This window comes from Eulemur rufifrons, chromosome 7, assembly GCF_041146395.1.
Source record: "Eulemur rufifrons isolate Redbay chromosome 7, OSU_ERuf_1, whole genome shotgun sequence".
Taxonomy (NCBI): Eukaryota; Metazoa; Chordata; class Mammalia; order Primates; family Lemuridae; genus Eulemur; species Eulemur rufifrons.
The window spans coordinates 200,937,485-200,949,539 of record NC_090989.1 but is presented as its reverse complement, the minus strand read 5'-3'; the positions used below and the strand labels follow the sequence as shown (position 1 = coordinate 200,949,539).

The 12,055-nt window shown below is 38.9% G+C and overlaps 1 protein-coding gene across 5 annotated transcripts in view; it reads left to right on the top strand.

Moving 5' to 3' along the window:
* The window catches only part of LOC138388322 (MAP/microtubule affinity-regulating kinase 3-like), a 70,932-nt gene that overhangs the window by 42,211 nt on the left and 16,666 nt on the right, over positions 1–12,055 (top strand). For all 5 annotated transcript variants that reach the window (XM_069476263.1, XM_069476261.1, XM_069476262.1 and 2 more), the window contains one exon: positions 9,563–9,616. In XM_069476263.1, the coding sequence (XP_069332364.1) occupies positions 9,563–9,616 (54 nt within the window). The remainder of the gene's footprint in view (positions 1–9,562; positions 9,617–12,055) is intronic.

Here is a 12,055-nt window from a genome sequence, read left to right as displayed (position 1 = left end):
TTATTTCTCCTAGTCAAGGAGGCTGGGAAGTCCAAGATTGAGGGCCTGCCTCTGACAAGGGCCTTCTGGCTGCATCCTGACATGGTGGAAGGGCAAAGAGAAGAAGCCTGGAGTGGGGGGGAAGAGGGGGAGAGAGAAAGAGAGAAAAGAGGGCAGAGCCCTTGTGGCTTAATCACCTCTTGAAGGTCCCACCCCTAATACTGTTTCCATGGCAATTAAATTTCAACCTGGATTTGCGAGGGGACAAACATTCCAACCAAAGCACTCATGGGCAAAAAATAACGTTAAAGAACAAAAGTTACTTTTCCCTGATATCTACTTATATTTATGATATTTTCATATATTTTTGCCGTTCATATTTTCTTTTTAAAATAGGTTTCCTGCTTGTATTCATTGTATATGTATTTTTTTTTTTTTGGTCTTTTTTAATCTGAGTGATTTAAACTCTATATGTTTCAGTCGTCTGTCTATTATATAGGTTAAGGAACATTTTCCCTAGATTATTCTTTTTACTGTTTATTATATCTTTTTAAAAAGAAGTTTTAAGTTTTTATGTAGTAAATTTTTTTCGTCTTTTTTCTTGAATACATTTGTGTTTCATGTCTTGATGAGAAAGTTTTATTTTGTTCCCCACTTTAAAAAAAAGGCTGTATTACCTTCGAATACTCCTCGTATGGCTCACATTTGGACATTTAACCCATTTGGAGTGTATTTGAAGAAGTTGGTATGAGATGTGGGGATCTCACTTTTTTTTTCACGTGGATGAGCCCTTGTCAGGAACCTTCTGTTCTTTCCCCAGTGATTGAAGATACCTGCTTTACCACACACTAAATTTGCGTATATATCATTTTGTTTCTCTGATCTCTTATTTAGCATCATGCCCAGGCTATGGTGTTTTTATTCCTGCAGCTTTTGATCGTATGTTTTGAAGTATAATCCTCTACTGATAATTCTTATTTTTCAAAATTTTCATAGTTTTCTTTGCCATTTACTCCTCCAGTTGAATTTTATTTTACTTTTTGTTTATTTCTTTAAATTTTATTTATTTATTTATTTATTTATTTGAGACAGGGTCTTGCTTTGTTGCCCTGACTAGAGTGCAGTGGCATCTTCATAGCTCACTGCAACCTCAGACTCCTGGGCTCAAGTGATCCTCCTGCCTCAGCCTCCCAAAATGCTGGCACTACAGGTGTCAGACAGCTCACCCCACCCTAGATGAATTTTAGATTCAAATTGCCATGTTTTGAAAATGGAACATGGAATTTTGATTAGATTATTTTGATGGGATTAGTTGAGTTTATAAATTGATTAATTTGGCGGGGAGGAATCGGGTATCTTAATTATGCAAAATCTTTGTGTCCAGACATGTAAATTTTGTCTCAGATTTGTCTTCAGTGTTTGTAACTTTCTTCATCTAGGCTTTGTACAATTCTTGTTAAATTTGTTCTAAGGCATTTTATAATTTTTGTTTCTATTGTGAGTTTTCCCCCCTAGCTACTGTGAATTTGTGGGACAGTCATAACAGTTGTGTAACATCTTGTATTTGGGTGAACTCAGTGTCATTCAGAATATTGAAAATTCAGCTTATGTTATTTTAAAAATTGTACATTTTTGATTTTAGTGTTTAGTTCTATGAATTTTAGCTTGTGGATAGATTCATGTTACCACCACCATGATCAGAATACAGAACAGTCCCATTACTCCAAAAAAAGTTCCTTGTGCTGTCTGTTTAGGGCTAGTCCTCCCCACCCCTACCTCCTGCAACCACCTGTCCTTCATCCCCACAGTTTTGGTTTTCTGGGAATGTCAAGTCAAATGGGATCATACAGTATGTAATCTTTTGAAAGTGACTTCTTCTCACTCAGAATGATGCCTTTGAGATTCATCCAGGCCGTTGCGTCTATTGATCGTTTGTTCTGTTTTATTGCTGAGATGTGTTCCCTTGTGTGGCTGGACAACAGTTTGTATCCACTCCTCCGCTGCAGGCCATTTGTTTGTTTCCAGTGATGGCAGTTATGAATAGAGCTGCTGTACGTGTTCCTGTGCAAGGTTTTATGTGAACATAAATTTTAATTTCTCTCGGATAGTTCCCCAGGAGCAACATTACTGGATCATCTAGTAAAAAATTAAGTGAACTGTTGCTAGAAAATTGGTTTTATTATAGGTTTATTATAGTAGAGTGTAATATTCCTAATAGAAAGAAACCTAAAACCTCTGGTCTATTTACAGGTATTTTTATCACTTACTACCGTCCTCAGCCCACCAAAAGCTAGCGTCTGTATCTTTGCCAGTGTTTTCCTGATGGGTACGTGAGGCAGCTTGCCTGTTGAGCTAACAAAAACCTCCAAAGAAAACCCAAAGGGTTGCAGGAAGTGGTACTAGAGATTCAGGGATTTAATTCATTCTGAGTCGCTGTAAGATAAAGGGTTATTACATGTTGTGTTGAGACAATTTTAACTGCTATCCTTGGGGTCAGAACAGAGATGTAGTAGAATTAGGTCATGGAAGGAATTCCTCAGAGAAGGGAGTGTAGGGGTCATCTATGTCATCCACTTAAGTCATAGGATGTGAACATAAAAGGTAGTCATGAAAAACTATGCATTCTTTGGCAGAAAGGCATTTTAATTTAACAAACATGTTATGATAGTGAATTATAACCAAGGTATATATGTACATGCTGGGACCAGAATCAAGTCTTTAAATAAAATGGTTATGGCATAAGTCCAATTTAGATAGACTTCACTCTCTAGAATGATTCTTAATTTTGAATTTTTAGACCATGAACCAATGAGAAATGGGCATTAAAATTCTTATTTTATATATTTTTAAAAACACAAGTATCATTGTGAAATTCATCTGATGTAGCTCTTGGATGAAAATGCTTCCCATTATCCTTACCGTCATGGGAGCGTCTGTCCCATATTTACTGTGAATTTGGGGATGTTAGTTGCCTCCGCTGTCTTGCTTGTGGCCAGCTTTTCACAGCTTAAAGTGATTTCGGCTTCTGGAGTATTGTTTGTTCTTATACTACAATTTCTTTCAAGCTTATGATTTTCCTTTAAGTTCAATCCCCCCAACCCACCGGTTTTCATAGCCTCTCAGAGATCTTTCCCCCCACGTGAACTGCAAGAGTAGTTTCTTGGGGGTGGTGGGAGACAGCGATTAATTGAATTTTTCTTTTTTTCTTGAGACAGAGTCTTGCTCTGCCACCCCAGCTAGAGTACAGTGGCACCATCATAGCTCACAGAAACCTCAAACTCCAGGGCTCAAGTGATCCTTCTGCCTCAGTCTCCCAAGTCTCTGGGGCTAAGAGGCACTAACAGTCTCCAAGTCCCTGCCACCATGCCCGGCTAGTTTTTTTCTATTTTTAGTAGAGACAGGGTCTCGCTCTTGCTCAGGCTGATCTCAAACTGCGGACCTCGGACGATCCTCCCACCTCAGCATCCCAGAGTGTTAGGATAACAGGCATGAACTACTTCGCCCTGCCTGAATTTTTATTTAAAACAACTAGTGACTGACAAAAAGAGTTAATGCCCAAAATGATTTGCTTCAATTAAAAATTAATAGTAGCTGATTTGGAAGCAAGCAAACAGAAGGGTGAAAGAAAGCCTTAATGTTCTGTTAACAGTTATAACTAGAAAGCATAAAGATTACCAGCATGCTTGTAGTACAATTTGGAAGTATAATTAATGTGCAGAAAAAGCCTCATATAAGCCTAATGAAAAGTCACTTAATTATGATAGAGTTGTGAATACTTTCTTATTGTGGCAAAATATATCTAACATAAAATTTATAATTTTAATCATTTTTTAAACATATAGTTCAGTGACATGAAGTACATTCGCACTATTGTGCAACTATCACCACTGTCCATTTCCAGAACAGATAGTTAGCACTCATTTTGGGAGGATTTTTATTTGCAAGTTCACCTACTGGATAAAGTTTATCCATAACCCCAAAATCCCTACAGTGCTTTGCCAGTCAGTTTTGAAGGTGTGTGCACATCTTCAGCTGAGTTCAACAAGGCAACACTTTGCCTTTTGTTTCAACCCTCATAGCATAAACAAATGTCCTTTTTATGGTCTATTTAATGCCACCTGGTTTTTGATGTTTTTGTTTTTTTGTTTTTGTTTTGTTTTGTTTTGTTTTTTGCATTTTTGTGCTTTCTGTTGTGGATTTCACTATTTAAGATGGCCCTCATGGTGCTGAAGCACTATCTAGTCTTCCTAAGTGCCAGGCTCTGATGTGCCTTACAGAGAAAATGCTTCAGTTGGGCGTGAGTTACAGTACTGTTGGCAGTGAGTTTGGTGTTAACCAATAATACATGTAACAGAAGATGTGCTTGGACAGATACACTCATAAAACAAACTTATGTGTTGATTAGTTGATGAAAATGGTTTGACCAGAGACTTGCAGGAACTTAACCCTGTATTTTCCTCTAGGAGCTAATGGTACAGTATTTACTAATTTGATGATCACAGTGACTTTGTAGAATATTACCATGCATGACAGGAATTGACTATATCCCTTTTTTTTTGAAAGAAGAGGCTTAATTATATCTGGTGTTTTCCCTTAACAACACATGCATGGACAATGGTGTTAGGAAAAACCATAGGCTTTCCTCATTTGTCTGAAGATTTTTTGATTCTCTGTGAATGTTGTCCGAGTGGAGCCCTAAGAAGCAAATTGAGAGTTCCCTGTACGTGGGGTAGGGTATACGGAAGGCACTGCTCAAGCGCCTGGCTTAGCTTCATGGTGGCTGAGAGGACAGTTGGCGTTTACATTGGGACTTTCCACCTACACAACACAGAGTTATTTTCTCTGGACAGTGGAGCTTTTCCTTCGCACGCTCTAGCCTTGTCTTCCTGTGCCCTGCTGTGAGTGCCACTCTACCATCATAATTTTTATTTCCCAGAAATTTTGCAGCCACTTCTCTACTGTTGGCACCTCTTCCCTTCTCTTTGCCAGTCTTGTCATTTTGTGTTTATTTTTCAATTGGCCTATCAGGTGGGAGAAGAGAGAAATGCCTGTGATCAGTCTGCCATCCTTAGCCAAGCATTCTCATTATGGTTACAAAAACCTTTTCATTTAGTTGTTATTCCAGTTATAGGAGGGCTGAGGGGGAAAGTATCCAGCCATTGTTAATATAAGGAGAACATTCTACATGGCTGGATACTTTCCAGACAGCCCTTGTATATCACACAGTTTAAAGAGTCAAGGCTTGTTACAAACAATAATTCCCTAGACCCCCATTCTCCCCCACCCCCTGTCCCCCCTCCCCTGTCCGGCCCCATTTCCTAGTCTCCCGGGATGGCCACTTTGTCTTTCACACTGATTATTTAGGTTTTACTTTCGTTTTGTTTGTTTTATTTAACTTTTTTTTTTTTTTTTTTTTGAGACAGAGCCTCGCTCTGTTGCCCGGGCTAGAGTGAGTGCTGTGGTGTCAGCCTAGCTCACAGCAACCTCAAACTCCTGGGCTTAAGCGATCCTACTGCCTCAGCCTCCCGAGTAGCTGGGACTTCAGGCATGTGCCACCATGCCCGGCTAATTTTTCCAAATATATTTTTAGTTGGCCAGATAATTTCTTTGTATTTTTAGTAGAGACGAGGTCTCGCTCTTGCTCAGGCTGGTCTCGAACTCCTGACCTCAAGCGATCCACCCGCCTCGGCCTCCCAGAGTGCTAGGATTACAGGCATGAGCCACCGCACCCGGCCTAGGTTTTACTTTCATATGTTTATAACATGCTTGTGTTCTTGCTTATTTATCTTTCAGTTTTAGGCATTGTCTGTTGACTTTTTATTGTGGTTTTATAAAAGTCATCATTGACATTTAAAACCCAGAAGTCTTTTTATTGAAATGTAACATGCATAAAAAGGACTCAGACCATAAATCTACAGCTTGATGAATTATCACAAAGTAAACAGATTTGCATAACCATGACCCAGGGCAAAAAATATGCTCTGACCCACACCCAGAATCCTCTCCCTGCTGTCCCTTTCTCATCACTTCACTGTCCCCCCCTCCCCAAAGGAACCACTGTGCCCATGTCTAATACCATAGATTAGTTTTGTCTGTTTTTTTTTTTTAACATTGTACTAATGGAATCATACAGTGTATTATTTTGTATCCACTTCTTGCTTGTAACATTCTTCCATGCTGACACTTCCTTTTGTAGCCAACTGTTGTAGTTTGGCTTGGTCTCCATTTGCTTTGGATTGAAAGTGTATTCCCCCAAAGTTGTAAGTTGAAGCCTTAACCTCCAGTGTGACTGTGTTATTTGATGATAAGGTAAAGGCTCAATGAGGTCTTAGGTGTGAGCCCTGATTGATAGGATTAGTGTCCTTATGTGAAGAGTCACTGAGAGCTTGCTCTGTCCCCTGTGTGAGTACGCAGTGAGAAGGTGGCTGTCTGCAAGCCAGGAACAAAGACTTCACCAGAACCATTCGTGCCATCACCCTGATCTTGGACTTCCAGCCTCCAGAATTGTGAGAAAATAAATTTCTGGTGTTATGTTATGGCAGCAGAAGCTGACTGATACATCATCCTTCAGGCTACTGTATCCCCCTAAAGGATTGGGGATCTTTTTTTGCTTGCTCTTCTGGTGGTTGTGGATGCTTTAACACCTTGAAGGAGCAGGGTGTTAGGCTCCTTAGACCGTCAGTGAATTGACAGAAAGTGGCAGATAAGGATTTTTTTCCAGTGGGTATTTACTGTGAGTTTGTTGGGCCCTTTTGGTGGAGGCTTGTTGGGGGAAGCCTTTGTCGTGTATGAGCTGTCCTTATCCCTATTTTGTAATTTTCCACTTTGTTTCTGGCATCAGGGTAACTGAAAATGGAATTTCCCAGAACTTCACACAGGAGGTGGCAGTGGCACTCCTCTTTCCTCATGTAGTGAACCCCCTTGGCACTTACTGTGTCCCCTTCACCCAACCGCACAACCATCAGAACGAGTGGGTGGTCTTCTCCAGCCTCCACCTTTCTGAGGCACAGTAACCAGTGACACTGACAGTTCCCTCCTCTTTGGTGACCTTGGGGTCTCAACCCTGTCTGAACTCCCCAGGCTCCCGCTCTGGCCCGAGGTTACTTTGGTTGAGTCTTTCCGGCAGGGAGCTGGCAGGAGGAGGGGATTAGGAACTTCCCCCTCAGGCTTCATCCCTGCACATACACATGTCACCTTAGATGATGTTTCACTCTGGGGACGCTGTTGCTTTTGATAAAATGACCATTTTTCTACCATCTGATTAAGCTGAATGGAACATATTTGAGCTTGTTGCTTTAGATGCTACTTGAATAGCAGTACCTGAAGAGCAAAATGTATAAACACAGAATCAGAAGAGAATCCTTAGATTAGGAGGATATTGAGCAGAACCAAAAGAAACTGCTGATTGAGTGCAGTCACGAGAATAGAGAGCAGTTCTCGGAAGACCAGAGGGAAGAACTGGAAAGGCAGCCTGTTGGACATATTTGTCCAGGAGGAGTAGGAGGGAAATATGATGGAGGCCAGAAAAGAACAGAATATCTAACAGGTTTCTTTGGAATTGGGGGATCCAAATGTACCACATAAAATTGGCAATGAAAGTAAAGTTTGAAGGCAATTATTTCATTTGCCTTTGATTTATGCAATTTTTAAAACCACATTGTTCTGTGAAAACACCAGAAGCCCAATTTCTTCACCGCCTTGTTTCCATCTCTAACTGATTATGGTGTTTGAGGCCTCACATCAGCTCAGCAAACATTTATTGAGTACTCCTGTGTACCAGGTAGTGTGCTAGAGCTATAAAAATGAATCAGGTGTCTCTTCCCCAGTTGAGGTATGCACAAGGTAATTAATGTTTGCGTGTTTCAGCAGCCATTATTGTCTTTTGCTTGTTTACTTTTTCCATTGAAACACACATTCATTTACTCTTCACTCCTTCCCCAATTCTGATTTGCCTCCCCTGGGTTTGGGGGTGATAGGCCTTCCACTCCAGGGTAGGACTCCCTGGATGCCTTGCCGCAGTGTGTCCTTTCTATAGCTCTTCTGAAGGTTATAGATTCATAGGGAATAAATGACTAGGGCACACGGAGACTTTGAACCGAGTTAAACAGTTTTTAAAAACATAGTGTTAATATGCCTAGTGTGGCCCATGTCAAAAATGGCATGGGGACACCTGAAGGTTTTCTAAGGCCCTTTTAAAGGGCCTGCAAAGTCAAAACCATATTTGTAATACTATTAATACATTAGCTTTTTTCATTCTCACTTTTATAAGTGGAGAGTAGAATTTTCCAGAGGCTACCTGATGCATGATAATCACAACAGACTGAATGCAGAAGCACAGACAAAAATTTCATAAAAAGAAATTACTTACGTTAACATGTGATAGGTTTATTGTTATTTTGAAATGAATTGTCAAATACTTATTTTTATAATTTCTGAATTTTCATTTGTAATACGGTAAATAGCCATTAATATAACCCACATTTGGGGTCCTCAGTAATCTTTAAGAGTGTGAAGGGGACCAAAAAGTGTGTGAACCATGGACAGAGGATGTCCGAGCCCTTTCCCCATTTTGGCTGCAGATGCTCCCTCAGTGCTGTTTCTTGGTGGACGTGTGCTCTGCAGGATGCACAGCAGGAAGCATGGCCTCTCTGCTCCTAGGGGGCGGCTCATTTACTGACGTGGCCTTCAGGTTCACAGCTGATTTAACTTATGCTTCCTGTCATGGCAACGCCTCTCTCCACTTATGTTCCCTTCTCTCATCACTCCCACCCTCCCCTCATTCTGGATACCCAGAGCCCATAGAAAGTATTTTTATCCAACCAGTGACAAGCCAACCAGGTGAGGATGTTGGTACAGGTCTTCTTGGTAAATATTGGTAAAACTGATTATTTCTTTAAGATAAAAAATGCACATAAATAGAAGCTATAGTTCTTTCTCCCTGGATCCTAGGGGCTTATGTTTATATGCTGTATAGTCACCCGTTTCTGAACAAAGGCTGCCAGGTGGTCCTTTTGTTGCCTCTGTGCCTATTTCCCTTTGTTAGCCCACAGATTTGTCCCCTCTCCTTGTTTAACTGCCTAAAGGGCTTTTCTGGTTTTTTTTAATAAAATGATTTTAAAGTTTTGAGATTCAACACCAACCTATTTCTTTATTTATTAAGCTCTCACTGTGAGATACACTCTGGGAGTATTCTGCGCTATGTAAACCTATAAAAGCTATAGTTCCTGCCCTAGGATCATAGAGTCAGCTAAAATTAAAATGTCAGTACATAGTGAAGAAAAGCTTTGCTAAATTGTGTATCTTTTTAGAAGTCTTTTCATTGTATAATATCTTTCTGTTTTCTTTTTTTTTTACTTTGAAGGAGATAATTCCCCTCTTGTCTATAAATATAAAATGTTATAACCCTTTTTTTATGAAGCCACTGTTTTCAGTTGTACATTTTTATGAAGTTTCAATTACTTGTTATAACCAGCTAAGTTTTACGTTTTCAAGTTTGTATGCTGCTTGCTTTTTAACAATGCCATATGTTAGTCCATAATTACTAAATTCTTAACATTCTTAAATATTTATTGTTTTTTTCTAGGTGGCCATTAAAATACTTGATAAGACCAAATGTAATCTAGCAACTCTCCAAATGGTAAGACTGGTACAGTATTCAGTCTTTTTAAAATGATTTTCAATGCTAATTGCCATCTAATTTTTCCCTTAAGTACCTCAGTCATAATATTACTTTTATTTATTATGTTTAGTGCTGTAAAGCTTCCTATTCCTCAAATGAATACAACTGAAATGTAGTATTTGATAAAACTAGTTGGGTCATCTTCAGTTGAAGATTATGATTTTTAAATGTTCTTAATAGCACAAACTAAAGGCTGTACTTTCTGTGTATTTTGAATTGATTTATTATAGATGTACAAGGCTGTAGTTTTTAATCGAATATTCTAAATTTTGACAAAATAGAGTTTTACAAAATAATACAGTACAAAAATATTTTCACATTATTGGTTATTGTGTAGATTTGTGCACCTTCCTTATAGTTAAGACTGAAATCTTTCAAGTCCCCACTTGGCTTCTTAAACTCTTGACATGCCATGTCTAATTAAGATGTGATGACTAATTAATATAAAAGGGCAATGTAAAAGTAGAACCGAATAAAAGTGAAAAAGCATGTTTATAAAGCTCTGTTGGTATTTGTAACATTTCCCTTAGATCAGAAGATCTCTGCCCTGGGCAGATTTTGAAAGTCCTAATGCCTGGACCACAGTAGAGATTGCATTGCTTAGGAAGGGCCTGGGCCTAGGTAATTCATTGGTGCATCTGTAAATAATTAATGATCTTCATAATAAAATCCTTCTGGTTTTTTTTTAGTTTTGCAAAGCCTTTTTGTATACTTCATTGGATTTCTAGATTTGGCCTACAGTAGTTGGGGGGTACGGAGACCATGAACAAGGAACAGGAAGTCCTGAATTTAAGTCCCTCAATTTAAGCCACTTAGCTGAATGTCTAACTTGACCTTGAGCAAGGCACTGAACTTTTCTGGACTTTGGGTTTCTCATCTTTAGAAGGGAGATAATTTTATCTTCTCATGATGGATATGAGTATTTATGAAATCATGCCTATAAAAGAGCTTTGTAAACTGCAAAGCACTGTATAGTTGTAAGATATTTTGATAAGGGTAATTCTCTGTATGCATTGCTAATATACTCCTAATGGTTATTTCTATCCTGATAGTTTTGAAGCCTTGTCCGTGTTATACGTGTGGGAGGTGGGAAGGGAGATAGACTTTCTCTTGCACTGAAAATGTATCTAAACAAGTGCTTCTTTGTGACCTGCAGCCCATATTGGGCCTTAAGCCTTCTGCAGGTGGCCCTGGAACAGACCTAAAAATTCCAGTCCTTTGTTCTGAAGAACAAAGATCTAAAAATTCCAGTCCATTTCCTTAAACCTTCATTTCTTCATTTATCTAAGGACTTGGTACTACTAAATAAGTTAGTAGTTACTCAAATTTGGTATTCAGAACTAAAATGAACATACAAAGAAGCTTGCTGAGGACCCTAATTCAGTATTCTATGATATTACAAATCTTCCATTATCCATATGTACCTGGATATAATTGGAATTCTAGCCATTTTCCAGGAAAAATTTTATCCTAGTAATGTGTCCAGTGGGCTGCAATTTTCCCTTACTTTTCGCTTGCTTGCTTTCTTTTTTCCACTATTTTTGCTTGTAGTTTTTAATTGCTGCTATTCTTTGATGACGATGATGACGATGACAACTTACTGTTTGTGTCATTGTCATCAACTTAGTTCACGGTAGATTGTCTGGTTAGCCTGATAGTGTGATTTTGCATATTTGCATCAGCATTGTTTGGCTTATAATTTGGCTTATAATAATCTAATAATTTCAACATCAGGACTTGTTTGTGGTCTAGTTCAAGTATGAACCATCCACAGAAGACTTATGCTAGATCTATCCAAGTTAAATAACCTGATAAGTATAATAGTTTCAGTTTATAGAGCATTGTCTAAAATTGTGTGTGTAAGTTCATATTCTTCTAATGTAAATTAGAAGCATTCCATGTACATTTGTTACAGAGCCTTTTTCACCGAGTTCTTTTTCCATGGAAGACTGGCAACAAGGTCAAGAGCATAGGCAACTTTGGCAGCCCCACTTGGAGTAGTTGTTCTTGCGGCCTTTTTTCTTCTCAGATCATTCACAATTGTATCACGCTCGCCTCGGGAACACTTCTCAGCTAGCGATTTAAAGCCCTGAAGCCACAGGAGTTAACATTCATTTTAAGGAACATTCTGCCATGAACAATATGCAATCTGTTCTTACTGCCACTACCAAAAAAGGTGGACTGGCTAATTCAGGCAGCGTTTGAACACACGTGTTAAAATAGTGTCAATTTAATAATGTTGAGGCTTGCAGATTGGGTCATGTACTTTTACTAAATGTATATAAGTAAACGTGGATTGACTGCATATTTACAGAGTGTTATTATTTTCAAAGATGAGTCTCTTCATTTTTCCTTTGTATTTTTCCAGCCATTGGATTAACAAACATTAGATTCTAG